Raw genomic sequence first — 21222 nt, forward strand, 5'->3', positions numbered from 1 at the left:
GCCCCATCAGCCCCCACCAGACTGCAAGGACAGCTCCTAATGGCCGCGTTTGAGAAAAGCTGCATGGTCCCTCCAATGCCCTGAGATCAGCAGGAGAAGCCCTTTCATCTCCCTGGGGCGGGGTGGGGGGCTGAGGGGAAGCCAGGACTCCTGGGTTCTCTCCCCGGATCTGGGAGGGGCGTGGAGTGGAGACGCCACTTTAATTCAGGACAGGAGGCAACATGGTTTCAAAGACCCAACAAGCTTCATGATTTCCAGGCACAAGACCGTGAGGCGCCGGGGGCCCAGCTGTGCCGGGCTCGGACGCCTGGGTCCTAGCATGTCCAAAGGGGGGCAGCCCTTCTCGGGGGAAGGGTTTCCGGCCCTGCGGGAGAGGGTGTTGGGACGCCGGGGGGGGAGTCAGTCGAATCCCGGCTCCGGGCCCTTCCTGAGCCAGCCCATGAGCCGCGGGACACTGGAGCCCCCCAGGGCGCTGCCCTCACACGTCTCGCTGCGACCCTGGCTCACGATGCCACCCGGGGGGGCAAAGACAGAGATGGGCCACCTCACTCCTGACCCGCAGCCCCCTGCCACCCCAGCTCTGCCCCCCAGCCCTGCCGGTGCCCCCCACTCCTGACCCGCAGCCCCCTGCCAGCCCAGCCCAGCCCCCCAGCCCTGCCGGTGCCCCCCCGCTTCCGATCCGCAGCCCCCTGCCAGCCCAGCCCTGCCCCCCCAGATCCGCCGGTGCCCCTCCCTCCCAACCAACAGCCCCCTGCTAGCCCAGCCCTGCCCCCTCCAGCCTTCCCGGTGCCCCCCACTCCCGACCCGCAGCCCCCTGCCAGCCCAGCCCTGCCCTCCCATATCCGCCGGTGCCCCCCACCTCCGACCCGCAGCCCCCTGCCAGCCTAGCCCTGCCCCCCCAGCCCTGCCGCTGCCCCCCACTCCTGACCCGCAGCCCCCTGACAGCCCAGCCCTGCCCCCCCAGATCCGCCGGTGCCCCTCACTCCCAACCAACAGCCCCTGCCAGCCCAGCCCTGCCCCCCCAGCCCTGCCGCTGCCCCGACTCCTTTCGGAAGGTCTTTAAGCGCCCTCCTGTGGTGAGTGTCTTTATTACATTTTATCGTCCAGACTCCTGAGAACAGGTTGGTATTCGGGGGTGGGGGGGGAAGGGCTCAATCCGGCCCCTCGCCTTCTCCCCGTTTTTGTCGGCCCATCCCTGGGAGGGTCCGTCGGTCTGGGAGCGTCTCACCTGTGACCAGTGCTGGTTTCGCTTCACCACGAAGGGTCCCCCGGAGTCACCTGGGGGTGAGGGATGCGAGAAGAGGGTTTAAATCCTGGGACCGGCGAGCTTAGGGGGGTGGGGAGCCGGAGTGAAAGAAAGGGGGAGCGAAGGAACAGGTGCATGAAGGAATGGACGAAGAAATCAAGGAATGAACAAACGAATCAGGGAAATGAACAAATGAATGAAAGAACTGAGGAAGAAACGAATGAATCACAGAACAAGGAACGGAATGGAGCAAGGAGCAAACGAAGGAATGAATGGAAGGAAGAATGCGCGCAGGAACGACTCAAGGAGGGAAAGAACGAAGGAAGCATGGTCCCGACTGGACGAACCTGCGGAAATGAACCAACCGACCCATGCACGCGTGAATGAATCCAGCGGATGAATGAAGAGGCTGAATCCAGGGGGGAGGAGGGGAGAGAATGAAAGAACAGACAGATGAAGTGAAGCACAAAAGAGAGAAGGAACGAGTGAAGAAATGAGAGAAGGGAGCCCGGATGAATGAATTAATGTAAAAAAGAAAAGGCATGAACGGAAGAAGGGCGAGGAAAGGAAGAAGTGAGCAGACGGAGGGATGAGGAGTGAATGAACACAAGGATGCAGTGTGAACGCAGGGCCTGACCAGGAGAGGAGAGGAGGAGTGGAGGGGCCGGGCTGCAGAGGATGTGTGAGGGGGGTTTGTGGGGGGAAGCCAGAGGGGAGGGAAGCTGGGAGGGGGGGATGCTCACCCTGGCAGGCCTCTTGACCCTTCTCTCCTACAGCACAAAACATGTTGGAGGTGAAATTTTTCAGCGCCTGCTGGCAACACGGACGGCTCTGCAACCAGACAGGGGACCTGAGGACTGTGGGGTTAATAGACCCCCACCCTCACCAGGGTAAGTGTGCGTGTCCCACTGCCCCCTGCTGATGGGGATGGGTCCTGCTCTGTGCTTCTTCCCCCGCTGCCCATGCTGTGTGTGGCCCCCCAGGGGTGCAGCCCCTCGGCTTGCTGCAGCATGCTGGTCCCCTGGGGCCTGCTGGCCGTCTTCCCCCAGCCGGTGATGATGCCCCAGATTTCTCTCTCCTCCTCCTCCTCCCTACTGTGCCCCGTCAGGATCCTGCCTCGGGGGAGCCACAGGTCAGGGGGCCAGGCTGACCCCCGGCTTCCTTCCCTCCTGCCACCCGTAGCCTCCTCTCCTGACCTTGGTACGCGCATGTCTCCTCCCGGCCGGCTGCCGGCAGGTCCAGGACGCGGCTCATCTCCGCACTGCAGGGGAGACGGACAGGCCTGGGACGGCACCACAGAGTCAGTCGCTGCTCCCCTTCCGGAGCCGGGGAAAGAACCCAGGAGTCCTGGCTCCCAGTCCCCTGCTCTAACCACTAGACCCCACTCCCCTCACAGAGCTGGGTGGAGAATCCAGGAGTCCGGCGGGAGTCTCACTGGATTTTGGGGGTGAAGGCCAGAGGGCGGGTGAGGTTGAGCCGCGCGATGTCGAAGCTGAAATCCAAAAACGCTTTGTACCCCTCATGGATGATGATTTGCCCCACGGGGAGGCCCAGGGAATCCTTTTTGAGGGTGGTCAGCCCTGGGGTCACAGACATACCTGTCAGCCCCCCGCAGCATGGCACCCCCTGCCCAGCCCCCTGCCACCCCACCCAGCCCCCTGCCTGCTCCACAGGGCATAGCACCCCCTGCCGAGGCCCTTGACCCCGGGCACCCCCTAGCACCAGTCTCACCTACAAGTACAGTCACTTGCTCCGGGGCCATGGCTCGCCCGGCCTCGGCATCCCAGACGTTGTGGGCCGCAGTCAGAATCCAGGAGGGGGCTACAATCGAGCCCCCTCCCCTATTGTGTTGATTCTGGGGGGGGAGAAAGGTGGCTCAGTGGAGGGGGTGGGAAGACAGGGTGGCCTGGGGGGGGGGAACCAGGAGGGGCCTCCTACCTTGTCTTTGAACTTCAGAGACACCTGCCAGGGCCACTGCTTCTCCTCCGCCTGCTCCCCACGGAAAACTCACCTGATGAACCGGCTCCGCCCCATGCCCCGCACCCCACAGCCAAGTTCTTCACCTGGAGACACAGAGGCAGGGGCTGAGGGGGGCTGGAGGGATCCCCCTCCCCTCCCAGGGCTGGGAGAGAACCCAGGGGTCCTGGCTCCCAGCCCCCTGCTCTAACCCACCAGCCCCCCCCCCCCAGAGCCAGGGAGAGAACCCAGGTGTCCTGGCTCCCAGCCCTCCCCTCCCCTGGTCTACCCCATTCCCCTGCCAGAGCCGGAGTGCCCCCCACTCACCCAAGCCCCGCACCAGCTGGGTCAGGGCCCCCGGTCTCGGTAGTTCTGCAGGTAGAAGGATCTTTGGGTTCCTGGCTTCTTTGTGGCGATTCGCTCCATCTGCTCCTTGTGGGCATCCCCGACCTGCAGAGCAAAGATATCTGCGGTGAGTGGGGTGTAGGGGGTCACTAGGGAGTGCCTTCTAGGGACAAGGCCCTGTGCCCCATTTCCACCCCCCTGAGCCAGCCAGGCCCTGCCTTGGGGGCTGGTGGGGGGCTGAGGGGGCATAGGGATCCCTGGGGGTCCTAGGGTGGGGATGTCTGGGGGGATCCCCAGAGGCAGGAAGGTCTATGGGGGTGTTAACCCCAAATGTGTGCCCTGGGGAGGTATTTGCCCTGGGGGGGGTCTGTCTCATTGCTTGTGATCAGAATCACGATGTGTTTCCTGGCGCTGGTTCTGGGCAGCACCGTCTGCATCAGGGACAGAACCTGCCCCAATGCCGCCCCCATGTTGGTGCCTCGCTGGGTGAAGCTGTCTGGGGGTGGGACATGACAACCCCATCACCACAACAACACAGCACACACAACCCTGTCACCCCAGCAATCCAGTATAACCCTCCAGCGACGTAACATATAACAACCCCATCACCACAGCACATTGAAACAGCTCCTCTCCACAACACTATACAACAGTACAGTGACAATGCCATCACCACCCAGCAACACAACAACACCAGGACAAACCTGTTACCCTAACAACACAACACACAATGACAACCCCATCACCACAGCACAACACAACAACCCTGTCATGCAACACTACACAACAACACAATGACTACCCCTCATCCCAACACAACAACCCCACCACACCAACAATACCAGGATAAACCTGTCACCCCCAACACAACATCCCCGTCAACACAACACTGCACCACAATGACAACTCTGTCACCACACAACAACAGCCCTGGCACCACAACACCACATCACAACACACAGTGATAACCCTGTAAACAGAACACAACACACAATGACAAGACCATCGTCACAATAACACATCCCTGTCACCACAGGAAAATGACACAACCCAACATGCAATAACAAAATGACAACCCTGTCAACCTAAAACAATACACAAGGACGATCCTGTCACCCCATCAGCACAAAGACAATCCCGTCACCACAACACAATGACAAACACAGCTTACCACACCAGCACAAGTCTGACAACACAACAGAACACAACACACATCAACCCCATGACCGCAACACAATGATAACCCCATTACTACAGCATAACTAACCAACATACAACAACCTCATCACCACAATGACATGATGCAACAACACAATGACAACCCCATCACCACAACACAGCTACACAGCAGGAACTGCATCACACAGCAACACAAGTTAACACACAACACTCAGTGCACCCCAATGCAGTGAAACACAACATAGAACACCACCCAGTGCCAGGACCCACACCTCACTTGTGTTCTGGAACCGCTCCAGGTCTCCTCCGCTTCTGTGGGATTCTGGGTCAGAACCGATACCAGCTGGGCAGAGCTGGCGAATGCCACCACTGTGAACCAGACTTAGGCAGAGACCCGGGTGGCCTGTGAGAGCCCCAGTGTTAGTGTGTCGGGGGAAAGGGCTGGACTATCAGGGGGCTGCGGGTCATGAGTGAGAGGCACTGGGAGAGCTGGGGGGAGGGTCTGGGCTAGCAGGGGGCTGCGAGTCAGGAGTGAGGGGCACTGGGAGAGCTGGGGGGAGGGTCTGGGCTAGCAGGGGGCTGCGAGTCAGGAGTGAGGGGCAGTGGCAGAGCTGGGGGGCAGGGCTGGGCTAGCAGGGGGCTGTGGATCGGGAGTGAGGGGCACCAGCAGAGCTGGCCTCCGCTTACCTGCTCCATGATGGCGATGATGAATTCCCCACTCATTTTCAGATTCTCAGCCCCGATGTTGCCCGATGTGTGCAGGACAAAGTATATGTTGGCGCCTGGGGGTGGGGGTGAGTTAGACAAAGACAGGAAAGGAGCTTCCCGCACAGTCCTCAGGGTCCCAGCCCCCCGCCCCCAGCCATGGCCTTGGTCAACCCTGGCTGGGACGAGATGGCTAGAGAGAATAAAGGGGTTTTGAGATCAGCAGTCAGGGACAACCTGCTAATCTGCATGGGAGCTACCCCTGCTGTCTGCCTATCTATCCATCCATCCATCCATCCATCCCCCCAAGATCCATCTCATCCATCCGTCCGTCCATCCATCCATCTCCCCTACCATCCATCCATCCATCTCCCCTGCCATCCATCCCAACCATCCGTCTGTCCATCCATCCATCCCCCATCTCCCATGCCATCCATCCATCCATCCATCCATCTCCCCTGCCATCCATCCCATCCATCCATCTGTCCATCCATCTATTCTCCCATCCATCCCCACACACCCCTCCATCCCTCTATTCCCTCACTGCTTCTCCCTCATCCACTGTCCTGGCTCAGATGACTAGAGCCCTGCGCAAATACAAAAATGTGTCTGCTTCCGATCTGTGGAGTGCCACAAATTTGCAGGGCGCTATTTACTGGGGCCAGGCTGTGGCTCTGAGGCACCCACTCACTGGAGCCCGGGTGGGCAGCTGTGGGGAGGCTGGGTCCCTCCACCTGCCCTGGGAAGGGGGCCCGAGCAGCCCGAGCTAGTGTCCCTGTCCCCCAAGTGCCATGCCTAGGGCAGGTGGAGGGTCTGGGCTGTGGTTCCTCACAGTTTGCCTGCCTGGCTCTTACTGTCAGAGCCCTGCACGGGTACAAAGTTTGTATCTGCATCCATGCTGCTCTCCGCAGAACTGGTCAGTGGATGTAAAGCAGAGACCCGCGGATCCGCAGGGCTCTGCAGATGCCTGCGGGATGCCCAAGCGGATCTTTGGGGCTGGTCTTGGGCCCCCCCAGTCCTTGGGGCTCCTGACTGAGCATGTTGGGGGTGGTGAGCGGGGGCTGGTGCCCCCAGGGTGGGGGACAACATGCTGACCCTGACCTGTTTGTGCATGCGCCATGATTTCTTCCCACATGTCCAGGTGCTTGGCCACAGAGCTCACGTTGTCGTAAGCGTAGCGGCCTGGGGGTTCAGAGCTGGTCAGCAGGGGGGTATGGATGGGGGTGGGGTGCAGGGAGACCCCCATGGGATAAGGGGGCCTGGAGAGCCACCCCAATGGGGTACAGTACAGACCATCCCTTGGGAACCACGGGTGGGGGCCCAGTGCTGGGTGCTGGAAGGAGGTTGGATGGAAAAACATACACACAAGGGACAGAAGGACCCCCGGGTCAGGGGGACAGCTGGGGCTCGGTGTGCAACTCACCCTCACAGCGTGGCTCCTCCCCTGACCACCGGCCCGAGTTCTGGCAGACGCGGCGGAGAGAGCCCCGCAGCACCAGCTCCCGGAGGCAGGTGAACCTCGCTGCTCTGCCTGGCTCGAAGATGAGGCCCTGGTGATGCCCCCCAAGGGGGATGCCTGGCGAGGGGCGCAGGGAGTCTGCAGGGAGACAGACCCCAGCTGCATTAACCACCTGGGGTAGGGGCTGCATGGTCGGGAGTCCCCACAGAGTGGGGGTAGATGGGAATGGGCGATTCCCGCCCCCACTGCTCTAACCACCAGACCCCACTCCCCACCCAGAGCCAGGAGAACCCAGGTGTCCTGGCTCCCAGCCCCTGCCCAGCCCCACTCACCCTCGGGGTTGCACACGGCCGTGCGGCCGCTCCACTTGCCGTTGGCCAGGAAGTTGTGGCGGGCTGTGCCGAAGAGCCGGTGCCTGGGCTGGCAGTGGAAGGTGATCGTGTCCCCGACCCTGTACTTGTTCTGCTGAGGCTGGTGCTACCCATTCTCGAAGGTGATGTAGCCAGTGCAGCGGAGAGGGGGGAGGTGCAGGACTCCTGGGTTCTCAGAGCGGAGGGAGGGTCGAGTGGGTTAGAGAAGGCGGGGCTGGGAGCCAGGAGGCCTGAGTTCTCTCCCCAGCTCTGGGAGGGGAGTGGGGGTCTAGTGGATAGAGCAGTGGGGGCAGGGAGCCAGGACTCCTGGGTCCTACTCACTGACGCAGAAAGGTCTCTGGGCTGACTCGAAGGCATTCCTCAGAGGTGATCACTTCCCGCTGGACTGATAGACCCTCCAGCTCACAGGGTAGGCGTAGCTGTTCGGGGGGCAGCGATACTCCAGGATGCTGCCATTGGTTCGGATCTTGGGGTACACGACCTCACCCCCTTGGATACCTTCCACATCCCCACAAACTGCATCTGGGAAAGAAAAAGCTGTGGGCTATGGGTTGGGAGTGAGGGGCACTGGCAGAGCTTGGGGGGACAGGGCTGGGCTAGCAGGGGCTGCGAGTCGGGAGTGAGGGGCACCGGCAGGGCTGGGGGGCAGGGCTGGGCTGGCAGCGGCTGTGGGTCGGGAGTGAGGGGTACCGGCAGGGCTGGCCAGTGGGGCAGGGCTGGGCTGCCAGGGGCTGCGGGTCGGGAGTGAGAGGCAGGGTCAGAGTTAAGGGGGGCCTAGACCCCCTGCGAGGTGGAGGAGGAATTTCTTACCACACAGGCCCTGTTGGAGGTGGAGGTGGAGGAGGAGGAGGAAGGGGACGTGTTCCATGGCCCCAGGGTCTCTGGGGGGTCTGAGCAGTGGGGAGAACGGAGGCTCCTTTCCCAGCTGGGAAGGAAGGAGGAGTGGGGGGAGGGGCGTGGGAGCTGATATTTTGGTCTCTGAAACCTCTAGCTGGAAAGAGGAACTGATATGTGGTTCCCAGAAAATGATGCTGCTTTATCCCTCCCCAAGCTGGGAGAGAACCCAGGAGTCCTACCTCCCAACCCCCCATCCCCACTCTACCCACTAGACCCCACTCCCCTCCCAGAGCTGGGGAGAGAACCCAGGAGTCCTGGCTTTCTCTGCACCCTCGATCTTGACTACCCTTCCCCTTTTCCCCACTTCCTCTTTCTCTGAAACGGAAACTGAGTCAGAAAACCTGGACTCCCACTCCCTTGAGCCAGCCAGTCCCCCGGGTCTGGGGCCAGATTGAATCCCACGCTGCCCAGATGGGACAGGCCCCGTGATCCACCCGCCCCCCGTACCTGGCTGGAGCTATGCTCGGAGCTGGTGGGGGTGGGGTCGGATTCTGTCAGCTGAGCCCCTCTCTCTCTATACCTAAACACACACACACACACACACACACATGTGCGTGGAGGGAGATGCCTGGCCTGAGCCCAGCCCCACCTAGATATCGATTTTATGGGCACACTAAACATCTTGCTACACATCCCATACTCCTGGGTTCTCTGCCCAGCTCTGGGAGGGGAGTGGTGTTATGTAGACAAAACTACACAGGAGCATTTCAGGGGATAAGACAAGATGTCACATTTATTAGAACACAATTTGATTTATGACCAATAACTAATATCTAATACCTATGTACACACACCCCAAATGTTCTGCAGCTGCTGTATAGTTACCAGTCCTGAATGTAGCTTGGGTTCATAGCTTGTGGCGGCTAACTGGCCAGGAAAGCTGGGTGTCTGGGGGAGTCTGTCAGTGTGGGGGAGTCTGGGGCCTGCACCCCTCTTCCTGGGATTCACCATGACTCTTAGCCAGCCAGTAAAACGGAAGGTTTATTGGACAATAGGAACCCAGTCTAAAACAGAGCTTGGGGGTACAACCAGGATCCCTCAGTCAAGTCCTTCTGGGGGAGCAGGGAGCTTAGACCCCAGTCCTGCATTCCACCACCCAGCCCCAAACTGAAACCAAACCCCCCCCCAGCAGGCTCCCTCCTTCAGCCTTTGTCCAAATTCCCAGGGCAGAGGTGTTACCTCCCCCTCTCCCTCCCGGCTCAGGTGACAGGCTCTCAGGTCTCCCATCCACAGTGAAACCCCCCTGCCACATTCCCATGTCAACACTCCCCTCTCCCTGCTGCGTCACATCTCTCCCCCTTCGAGACTGAACTGAGCGGGGTCCCTCTGACCAGTGACCTGGGGAAGTTCGGGGCCCCCTCTCCGGGACAACGCATCCGCTATCATGTTGGCACTTCCCTTCACATGGGCCACGTCCATGTCCTAATCCTGCAGGAGCAGGCTCCACCTCAGGAGCTTGGCGTTGGCTCCTTTCATCTGCTGCAGCCAGGTCGGGGAGAGTGGTCGGTGCACACGGTGAAGTGTCGCCCGAAGAGATCTGGCTCTAGTTTCTTGAGGGCCCACCCCATGGCCAGGCACTCCTTCTCGATGGCCGCGTAGTGTTGCTCCCGGGGTAGCAACTTCTTGCTCAGGTACACGATGGGGTGTCTCTCCCTCTTTTCATCCTCCTGCATTAACACCGACCCCAGTCGCGTGTCTGAGACATCTGTGAACACCATAAAGGGCTTGTCAAAGTCTGGGTTTGCCAGAACTGGGCCACTGACCAGAGCCTCCTTCAGCGCCCGGAAAGCCTCCTGGCACTGCTCGGTCCAGACCACCTTGTCTGGCTTCCCCTTCTTGCATAGCTCAGTGATGGGGGGGGCTATGGCACTAAAGAGGGGCACAAACCTTCGATAGTACCCTGCCAACCCAATAAAGGCTTGGACCTGCTTTTTGGTGTGGGGAGCGGGCCAGTCTCTGATCACCTCCACCTTAGCTGGTTCCGGGTTTTGGCGGCCGCTCCCCACCCGATGGCCCAGGTAAGATACTTCAGCCCTCCCCACCTTGCACTTCTCCGCTTTTATGGTCATCCCAGCTGTGACGAAGCAGGACTGTTCTTATGTTTCCTCTGAATAGTGTGGGGGTGCCTCAGTTTCCCCTAGGCAGTTCTTAAGTATCTAGGTGGTGGGATAAGGGTGCGTGATCCTTGCAGAGCCCTAGAGGACAGGTGTGTGCAGGGGTCTGGACACAGACAATGGCCGACACCCTGTTTCCTGGCACCTGATGGGCTGGCCCTTCCCCCCTGCAAGGTGAGAACTAAAGGGTGGGAGAACAAAGGAAGCTGGTGACCTCCTGGCCCGGGAAAGGGACAAAGCCCAGAGGAGGGGGGGCTGGAGGGGGGGTCAGTTTGGGGCTGGCTGGGGACATGGATGAAGTGCAGACGTGGTTGTCTGGCTCACTGCCCCCCAAAATGGACCCGGCTGAGGGGTCCTGTTCTCTGCACCGACAAGCTCTGTGTTAGACCATGTTCCTGTCATCTAATAAACCTTCTGTTTTACTGGCTGCCTGAGAGTCACGTCTGACTGCGGAGTTGGGGGGCAGGACCCTCTGGCTTCCCCAGGACCCCGCTTGGGCGGACTTGCTGTGGGAAGTGCCCGGAGGGGCAGAGGATTCTGGATGCTCCAAGGTCAGACCCAGGAAGGGGGAAGCTGGTGAGCTGAGTGTCCCGCAGACAGGCTGCTCCCAGAGAGGAGACTCCCCCAGAGTCCTGATTGGATTCGTAGGGAGCAGTTCCAGAGCATCACCCGGGGACTCTGTGACACCAGCCTCCTGGAGTTGGTCCAGCACTTGTCTAACCTGGGACACATGGTCCTCCCAGGTCTGGCTAAAGACACAGATGTCATCAATATACGCCACGGCAAAACTCAACATCCCCCTCAGTAGCTGAGCCACCAGGCGCTGGAAGGTGGCCGGCGCTCCCTTGAGGCAGAAAGGCAGGGTCAGGAACTTGTAAAGCCCCAGAGGGGTGATAAAGGCCGATTTCAGCCGGGCATCTGCATCCAGCGGCACTTGCCAGTAGCCCTTTGTAAGGTCCATGGTGGTGAGGTACCAGGCTCCTCCCAGCTTGTCTAGGAGCTCGTCAGGCCTGGGCATGGGGTAGGCATCAGATACAGTGATGGCATTGACCTTCCAATAGTCCACACAGAACCGGATCGACCCGTCCTTTTTGGGGACCAGCACCACCGGCGAGGCCCAAGGGCTGGCAGATGGCTGGATCACCCCCAAAGCCAGCATGTCCCTGACCTCTCTTTCCAGGTCCTGAGCAGTTTTCCCTGTGACTCGGAAGGGGGAGCATCTTATCGGCGGGTGCGACCCTGTCTGCACCCGGTGGACAGTCAGATTAGTGTGTCCAAGCTGGTTGGAAAACAGCTGTCGGTACGGATGCAGCACCCCCCGATCTCAGCTTGCTGGGCAGGGGTGAGCTGATCCGAGAGGGGAATTGTTTCCAGGGGTGAACCAGCTCTGGTCCCAGGGAATAGATCTACTAAAGGGCCATCTCCCAGCTCCTCCCAATGTCCACACACGGCCAACATCACATTCCCCCGGCATAATATGGTTTCATCATATTCACATGATACACCCGGCGGTGGTGCGCCCGGTTCGACAGCTCCACCACATAGTTTACCTCATTTCGCTGCTTGACGACCTTGAATGGGCCCTCCCAGGTGGCCTGTAGTTTGTTCTTTCTCACGGAGATGAGACCCATCACCTGATCCCCAGTGGTGTAGACGCGGGTGCGCGCCGTGCGGTCATACCAGACCTTCTGCTTCTTCTGGGCTCTGGCCAGATTCTCCCTGGCCAGGCCCATGAATTCAGAAAGTCTCTCTCAGAAGATCAGGACATACTCCACCACTGACTCTCCATCGGGAGTGGTTTTCCCCTCCCATTCGTCTCTCATCAGGTCCAGGGGGCCCCTCACCCTCCTGCCATATAACAGTTCAAAAGGCGAAAATCCGGTAGACTCCTGGGGTACCTCCCTGTACGCGAACAGCAGGTGAGGTAAGTGCTTGTCCCAATCCTGTGGGTGCTGGTTCATAAAGGTTTTCAGCATCATCTTTAGTGTCCCATTGAACTTTTCCACCAGCCCATTGGACTGGGGGTGATATGCTGAGGCCCAGTTGTGCCGGACCCCACATTTCTCCTACAAGCACCGGAGCAGGGCTGACATGAAGTTGGATCCTTGGTCTGTCAAGACTTCCTTGGGGAACCCCACGCGGCTGAAAATGGTCAGCAGCGCATCTGCCACTGTGTCTGCTTCAGTGGAAGCTCAAAGCACCGCCTCGGGGTAGCAAAATCTACCACCACCAGAATGTATTTCTTCCCCGACCGGGTCGTCTTGCTGAGAGGCCCCACTATGTCCATGGCCACCTTCTGGAAAGGTTCCTCTATGATGGGCAAAGGTCTCAAAGCCGCTTTCCCCTTGTCCCGGGCCTTCCCCACCCTCTGACGGGGTCACAGGATCGGCAATAACCCAGGCCAGTAAAAGTTCTGTACCAGCCTCTGCTGGGTGCGCCAGATTCCCTGGTGCCCTGAGAGGGGGATGTTATGGGCCAGGTACAGGAGCTTGCGACGATACTTCTGGGGGACCCACCAGCTGCCTCCTGACCCCGAAGAACTCTACTTCCTCTGGGGGAGCCCATTCTCGGTACAGGAACCCCTTCTCCCACAGGAACCTCTCCCGGCAACCTCTCGGCAACCTCTCCTCATGGTCCGTACCACACTGAGGTCGGCCAGGTCCCTGAGCTTCCGCAAGGAGGGATCTTTCTGCAACTCGGCCTGGAACTCAGCAGCTGGGGAAGGGATGAGGACCTGCTCTCTCTCGCTGGCTGGGTCTGAGGTGTTGCGAATTATACCTGATAGGTCACGTGCAGTTTGAATCTAGGCTGAGGCACACGAACAAAGTCCACAACTGCAGAATTCCCAAAGATATTAAGTTTATTACGCTCGAGCATGGTACCCCCCTGCTAGTCAGAAGGGGACCTCTAATGCAGGTTATACAAAGATTATATACCTTTTAGCAAAGCATGTTGCTCTCGTGCATCAGAAACCTTAGCCAATAGACAAACCCTCTTCTTATCTACCACCTATCCCTGCTAGGTACATTCCCTGTGTTAAACTATTACTTCAACTACACAACATGGCCCTAAAGCAATGCACCAGTAGCCTTTCTTATCAGGACGGGAGGCTCACATCAAGGCCAGGACGCAGGGAGTTAGGAACAGACAAAGAACAGAAACTGGGTGTCGAGACAGGCTGGAAACAAGGCGGGTGGGGGGGGGGATTTCACAGGAATGCAGTATCTAAGGAACCCTCCTCCTGGTGTATGATGTGCTTGCTTTTAGACAATGGTGGGCCCCAAAGCAAAATGGAGTCACATATGCTCACTTTTCCTTAACAGAGGCCACAGCCTCTCTGAACCTTGTCCCTGGGCGCTCCCTCCCCACCAGGGTAGGGTTCTGTGCCTCCGGTGTGGTACCCTCCCCGAGGTCGGGATGCAGTGCCCCTCGCCGGCTCTGGCTACGGGTCACCACCATGGCGTTCTGGGGGTTGCTTGGCCAGTTCTCTATGTCCCCCCCCATCAAAACCTCAGTGGGCAAATGGTGGTGTACCCCCACATCCCTGGGGCCTTCCTTGGCCCCCCATTTCAGGTGTACCCTTGCCACAGGCACCTTGAATGGGGTCCTGCCCACCCCCGTCAGGTTCAGGTAGGTGTTGGGCACCACCCGATCTGGGGCCACCACCTCGGGCCGGGCCAGCGTCACCTCCGTGCCCGTATCCCAGTATCCATTGACCTTCCTCCCATTCACCTCCAGGGGAACAAGGCACTCTTTCTGGAGGGACATCCCCGCGCCCACCCTGTAAACCGAGAACCCTGAGTCCACAGCTCCAGCCCTCTGGCGGAGCTGGCCTGGGGTACTCTTCCCTCCTGAGCAGGTGGTAAGCTGGCAGCCCCCCTTTCCTGGGTCGTCTGCCCCTCGTCCAGCTGGATCCCTACCCAGTTAACCCTGGGTAGGTTGGGTCTGCTCAGTCTGTCCCTGAGCCTGGGTCACTGGGTCCGTACGTGGCCTCTCTGGCCACAGTGATAGCAGCTCAGGTCACGGTCCCCTCGAGCGGGTCGGAGGGTCCCGATGCCAGGCGTTTCCCTTGGGAGGGGGTTCTCCATATTTCCCTGCTGGGAGATCCCATGGTGATTCTCTCTCTGCATCGTGGGGGCCTGTTCTTTTGGGACTCCTCCCTGCTACCCCCGGACTAACTGTTCACAAACTCGTTGGCCAGCTGCCCTGCGTGCTGTGGGTTCTCTAGCTTTTTGTCCACCAACCATTGCCTCCGGTCGGAAGGGCACTGTTCATACAGTTTCTCCAGTATAATTAGGTCAAGCAGGTCCTCTTTAGCTTGGGCCCCAGCTGTCCACTTGCAGGCATATCCCTGCATTCGGTTGACCAGTTGTAGGTATGTGACCTCAGGCATTTTACGCTGACTCCGGAACCTTTTCTGGTATATCTCGGAGGTCAGCCCAAACTCACGGAGCAGGGCCTTTTTGAACAGTTCATAGTCCCCTGCCTCCACCCCTATCATTCGGCTGTACGCCTCCATGGCTTTGGGGTCCTGTAGGGGGATGGGAAACTGGAGCCTGTCTGCAGGGTCAACCCTGTGCATCTCGCAGGCATTCTCACAGGCCGTCAGGAAGCTATCTATGTCCTCCCCCTCCTTACGCTGGGCCAGGAAGCACTTATCAAAGCTCCTTGCAGTCTTGGGTCCCCCCTCACTCACCGCAGCCGGGGCCCCACTGCTCCTCAGCCTGGCCAGCTCCAGCTCATGCTGACGTTGCCTCTTCTTCTTCTCCCGCTCATGCTGATGATGCTTTTCATGATTCTCCAGCTCCATCATTTTCATCTCCCTCTCCCATTTCAGCCACCTCCACTCCAGTGATGGGGAGCTCTGCCGGGAGGATTCCCTGCTGGCTGCCGGGGTCAGGGTGCCCTCGGTATTCACTGGGCTTCCCTTAACCCCTCCCCCAGGCATAGGTAGGAAGGGTCTTGGGATGTCCTCGGTAGCAGTGTGACCCCTCTCAGCCCGGTCAGGCCCCAGGGCCCACGCTGCATCCACTGGGTGGCTTCCCTCAGGGACAGGGATCGGGTCATCCAAGCGATCCCTCTCCTCCAACTGGGCAATCAGCTGTTCCTTGGTGGACCTCCCAATGCGCAACCCCCTCTGCCTGCTCAGCTCCACCACGTCGCTCTTAAGGCGTTTAGCAAACATCTCTCTCCTTGCCACTCGTAGGCCTGGGCAGCTTTCCACGGTTTCCAGGAAGAACCCCTAGGGTGCCAGTCCTTCTTGAGGTCACCCCACCTCCTTGCCAGGGTCGAGCTGCAGACTCCTCCATCCCGGGACCGCTCGCTGCAATCCCCCGGGGGACCCTGCTACTGCAAAAGTCCTTCTCTCTGGTCACACACTCCCAGGGGTTAACTGACCCCTGAAACCGTCTCTCTCTGAATCTTCAGGATGCCTGGTCCCCATCAATCCCCCTTCGTTTTACTGTTCCCCAGTCACTTACTGCAGGAAGCACCGTCCACGGGATGCAGTACATCACACAGTTGCCACCAGTTGTCACGGAGTGTGGGGGAGTCCGGACCCTGTGCCCTTCTTCCTGGGAATCACCGTGATGCTCAGCCAGCCAGTAAAGCGGAAGGTTTGTTGGACAATACAAACACAGTCTAAAACAGAGCTTGTGGGTACAACCAGGACCCCTCAGTCAAGTCCTTCTGGGGGGCAGGGAACTGAGACCCCAGCCCTGGGGTTCCCTGCGTTCCACCACCCAGCACCAAACTGAAACCAACCCCCCCCAGCCAGCTCCCTCCTGCAGCCTTTGTCCACATTCCAGGGCAGAGGTGTTACCTCCCCCCTCCCTGTCCTGGCTCAGGTGACAGGCTCTCAGGTCTCCCATCCCCAGTGAAACTCCCCTGACACATTCCCAGGTCAAAACTCCTCCCTCCCTGCTTCGTCACACCGGAAGGGCTGGGTCTCTGTTGGCCATGCACCGATGCCCTTCCATGTTGGCAGCAGAATGTTACCCTCCAAAGTCTTCCATCTCACCTATCCCTTTTGTAGACTTTAATTTGAATCCAGAGTCTATAGGTCTTGCTGTCTCACGCTGCCTCTAGGTTCGGTGTGATCACCCCGCAATTGCAGACATGACTTTCAGCCTAGGACCTGGCTTTGATGTTCCTTCAATTCTACCTTTGTTCTTTTCTTTTGAGGATGGACTCTTCTTGCTTTGTCAGGGCTGTTGTCGGCATCTTCAGCCCTTGGGTATTTACACTTTATTTCATCAGGATGGGCTGGGGCTGGAGGTTGATTCCATCATCCATACATACCTCATTCGCACATCTAAACTACACAAATAACATTACAGCAGGGTTTTGCAAAATGAAGGTTGCAGCAGGGTTTACAAAATGGAGTGTACATTTTAAAATGGAGTTTGGGACTAGTTAAAATAGAGTTTGAGTTACAATATGGACAAGTGTAAGGACTGGCAAACAGTGACCAGAAGTTACAATGTTGAAACAGTGCAAGTTTCAGCGATTTAAGCAGCAATTGGATTGAAAGTGAAACTCAATTAGCCAGTTAGTGGGGTAACCAGCTTTATGAATGAATGTTGTTTCATTCACAAAACGTTGCTTATGAAGTTATATTAATAAAGTGAGCAATTAAAAACAATTTCATTGATCGGTTCTACAGTGGGGGCTGGTGGGTTAGAGCAGGGGGTGCTGGGCCTCGGGACCCAGGACTCCTTGGTTCTATCCCCAGCTCTGGGAAGAATGTGGGGTCCAATGGTTAGAGCTGGGGGGCCTTGGAGCTAGGAATTGTGGGTCCTATCCCAGCTCTGGGAGGGAAGCAGGGTCCAGGGGGTTACAGTGGGGGGGGGGCTGGGAGCCAGGACTCTGGGGGTCTAATATCTGTGCAGGGGGCTGGGTGCAGTTGCACAGGAGTGAGCTGATATTTTGGGAGCTGGTTCCCTGCACGGGGTTTCACTTCATGTTTCCTTTTTGCTGTCCTGCTCTGGGCGTTGGGGGTTCAGAGAAATCACAGCCCCCTCAGGCGACTGAAAAAGGGAAGGGGAGAGGGGTGGGGTGGAGGCAGCTGGCCAGAGGGAGGAACTCTCACCGATCAGAAGAGAGGATAGCGGGGTTAAGACACAGAGAAAGAAAGAGAGAAAAAGACGCCGGAGTAGGTAGGCTCTGGGGGGGTCAGGGCAGGGGTGGAATCCCCCTTCTGAGGGCCCAGCTGTTTTAGCACCCTCCCCAGCCCCAGCCATGATGGGCTAAGTTGGGGTTGGTCCCTTGGGGGCAGCAGAGGGGATGGATCACTAGACCGGATGTGGGGCGGGCAGGGGCAGGGTGGGAGGATGGGTGCATGAGGTGGGGTGTGAGGTGTAGAAACAACAGAGGAGCTGAGCTGAGGAATGGGAAAGCAGGGAAGAAAGAAATGAATGCAGGAAAGAAAGCCAGGAAAGAGGGAATGAGAGAAAGGGAAGAAGACAGACAAGGGAGCGAGAAGGAAGGAAAGGAAGCAAGGAGGGAGCAATGAGTGAACTTTAGGGGCCCTGCTCCCAAATATACCTCTAATCCTTCCTCCCCCAACCCGCAGATGGCTGCCGTTGTTGCTGCCCTGGCCCGTCTCCACCCGGCACTGGCCATCCTGGGCAGTGATGCCCGATGCCACAGCCTGGCCCCCTGGTATTTCCTCCTATGTCTCCGCCTCGTTGCTCTCTTTATAGCTGATGGGCCGTGGGCTTCGGTGAAACCAGACCTGGCCTGTAATTGGACCTCGGTCAATGGGGACTCCCAACCGTTCTGTGCCGCCCTGTGCTACAACCAGCGCTTCCCAGCCCCCGTCTCCTCGTTCTGGGGCTTCGCCTTCCTCGCCACCCTGCTCCCCATGGGCCTCATGATGCTGATTCATGCCCAGTTCAGCCGACGGGCTGCGGCCAGAGGGGACAAGGAGTCAGCAGGACCAACTGATGCAACCAATATGTCCGCCAAACCCAACATGGCTGCCAAAACCAAGTTGGCTGGAGAGCCCAATATGGCCTCTGGAGCCAACCGGGTTGACATAATTAATATGGACTCTGAGTCCCAATGGGTTGGCCAATCCAAGATGGTCACTCCAGGAGCTAAGATGGCTGCCAGCTCAGCCTGGCGCTCCCCAGCATTTGGTTTATGCGTGGTGCTGCTCCTGGCTACTGAGCTGGGCTTCTTGTGGGCTATTCTGGCCCTACAGTTACCCTTGGTGTCAGGGGCCTACTTCCAGTGCTGTCCTGGGGCTCCCCCTTGCCCCCCGGCCCTGGAGTGTGCCCTGTTGGGGCAGGCCGACAAGAAGATGGCGCTGGTGACTCTGGCCTTCATGGCCTGTGTCAATATAGCCTCCTGTCTTGCCTATGGGATCATGAGGCTGGGGAGGGCGGCCCAGTGCCAGGGGAGATAGGGGTGAGGGAATGACTGTGGGAAGAAGGGAAGTAGGGAGTGGGGGGAAGAGGGACTGGTTGAAAGATTCAAGATGGCTGCCCAGCCCAAACTGGATGGTGTATCCAAGACAACTGCCCAGCCCATGCTGGTTGAGGTATCCATGATGGCTGCCCAGCCCAAAGTGATAGGAGTATCCAAGATGGCCGCCCTGCTCAAGGCGATTGGCGTAACCAAGATGGCAGGGAAGGGGAAGAAAAGGAGGGAACCTGTAGAATCATGGACTATTGAGCAGACCCCTCTCACAGAGCAGAGACCCCCATCAATCTACCATCAATGACATGGGTGTGGGCACGACACAGAGGGAACCTGGACTGACCTTATGGGAGGAGTGAACAAATTCCACCCTCCCCAAATGACCTCTGATACTGTGCATGCTCAAAGATGGCCAGGAATGCAGCCACCTCTAGAGTGGGGCATGGGGGCTGGTTATATGGGGACTCCTCACCTGGTGTTCAGATGTGGTCGTCTCTGGGGAGGGGTGCAGTGGCTGTTTATATGGGGACCCCTCACCCAGCACTGAGATGCGATTGCTTCTGGGGAGGGGTGTAGGGGCTGTTTATATGGGGACCGCTCGCCCGGTGATGAGATCAGCACTGACTGCTAGGGGAGAGCACCCGTACTGAGTCTCCCACTTCAAATTGCTTTCAGAATTGGGTCCTATAGGGCTGACTTGTTGTGGTTCAAACATTTATCAAACTGCTTATTTTGACAACTGGTTTATAAAAATTATGATTGTCCCAATATGCTCAAAGTTCAACTTAAATACGAGAGACTGTGGAATGGGAGCCAGGGCGGGGGAGGGATGGGAGCCAGGACTCCTGTGGGAGGGGAGTGGGGTCTAGTGGGTTAGAGCAGGGGGCAGGATCCAGGACACCTGTGTTCCTCCTAGCTGCAGAGGAAGCTGTGAAGTGCTGGCAAGTTTCCCTTTGGTGGATTGTGTTCTGAGGTCACAACATGGACTGGGGCACAAGGTGGGTGGGGGGTGGAGGCAACTGGCTCATGTTGTGACTCTCCCAGAAGGAAGGAAGGAAATAAGAGAGGGAGGATGAACAGAGGGAGAGAAAGAGAGACTCAATGAGCGAAACAGGTACTGGGACAAGGCTGCAAGGGTGGGCAGTGGCTGGAAATCCAGCCTGGGGTATTGTGAGCTTCTGTCACAGTGTCGCGCCCCCCAGGTTGGCGTAAGAGGGTTGGGGTGCTGGGTGTGTATATCATGGCCTGGGCAAGGGGACGGGGAGCTGGAAAAGTCAGGAGAGAACTCCTTGCCTCAATGGGGCCAGATGCGGTTGGACTGGTTCTGGATTGAGTCAGAGCTGCAGGAGAAGAGGGAGAGTGAAAGGGAATGTGGGATGGACTAGGGTGACATGGAGAAAGGAAAATGGGAATAAGAAATAAATAAATAAATAAATAAATAAATAAAGAAAGAAAGAAAGAAAGAAAGAAGTAGTAAGGGGAAAAAGAAAGAATGAATGAAAGAGAATGAGGGAGAGTCAGAAAGAAGGAAGGAAAGAGAAACAGAATGAGGGAATCAGAGAGAAAAAGAAAACAAAGGAAAGAAAGAAAGGTCTGAACAAGGAGATAAGAAAGAAAGAGTAAGGTGAAGAAAGAAAGAATGAATGAAAGAGATTGAGGGAATAAGGAAGAGAAAGAAAAAAGAGAATGAGGGAATGAGGAAGAGACAGAAAGAAAGAATGAATGAAAGAGAATGAAAGAATTATGGAAAGAAAAAGAAAGAAGGAAGAGAAACAGAATGAGGGAATCAGAGAGAAAAAGAAAACAAAGGAAAGAAAGACAGGTCTGAACAAGGGGAAAAGAAAGAAAGAAAGAAAGAAAAAAAGACAAGGATGAGAGAATGAGAAAAAAATTAAGAAAATAATGAAAGGAGAGAAAGGGGAACCAGGGAATGAGAAAGAAGGAAAACAGGGAATGTGAATACAAGACAAAGAAGGAGTGAGTGGATGAGAAAAGAGAGAGAAAGGAAGAGTGGCATGAGGGAACCTGAAAGAAAGAAAAAAGAAACCAAGGGGAGCAGAAAAAGCAAGGACAGAAAGGAATGAGAAAGACACGGAAGGAAAGACTGAGTGAAAGAGGGGAATAGGAAGGAAGAAGATGAGGGACCGAGGACAGGGAAGAGCGAGGGAGCCAGACAGGCAGTGGAGGGTGCTCTGGCCTCTCTCTCTTCACAGATGGCCACCATTTTTTCTGGTGTCTTGTGTCTCCTCCAGTCGGCCTTGGGGTGCCTCTCGGCGGAAATCAGATCCCAAGGCCTGAAGCCCTGGTACTTCATCGTTGGCCTGCTCCTGGTGACTCTGGTCCTGGCCAGTTGGCCCTGGGGCTTGGACCAGTCCATCCTAGCCTGCGACTGGCTCTCGGAGAACCAGACCTTCTGCAATGTGCTTTGCTACAATCAGCACTTCCCGGCCCCCATGTTCGGCATCTGGGGCTTTGCCTTTCTGGCCACCATCTTCGCCATCAGGCTGATGCAGCTCATAGGGAGCA

At 57.7% G+C, this 21222-nt stretch overlaps 1 protein-coding gene and 1 pseudogene across 1 annotated transcript; one reads left to right on the plus strand and one right to left on the minus strand.

Moving 5' to 3' along the window:
* Positions 1–222: 222 nt before the first annotated feature.
* On the minus strand, positions 223–19938 carry LOC122460543 (annotated as a pseudogene).
* LOC122460756 lies at positions 17184–20300 on the plus strand. The gene is made up of 2 exons (XM_043517087.1): positions 17184–17429; positions 17846–20300. Exon 2 carries the CDS (start codon positions 17846–17848, stop codon positions 18680–18682), a length of 837 nt encoding a protein of 278 aa, XP_043373022.1. The 5' UTR covers positions 17184–17429; the 3' UTR covers positions 18683–20300.
* The last annotated feature ends 922 nt before the right edge of the window (positions 20301–21222 follow it).

The sequence above is a fragment of the Dermochelys coriacea genome, chromosome 6, assembly GCF_009764565.3.
Source record: "Dermochelys coriacea isolate rDerCor1 chromosome 6, rDerCor1.pri.v4, whole genome shotgun sequence".
Classification (NCBI taxonomy): Eukaryota; Metazoa; Chordata; order Testudines; family Dermochelyidae; genus Dermochelys; species Dermochelys coriacea.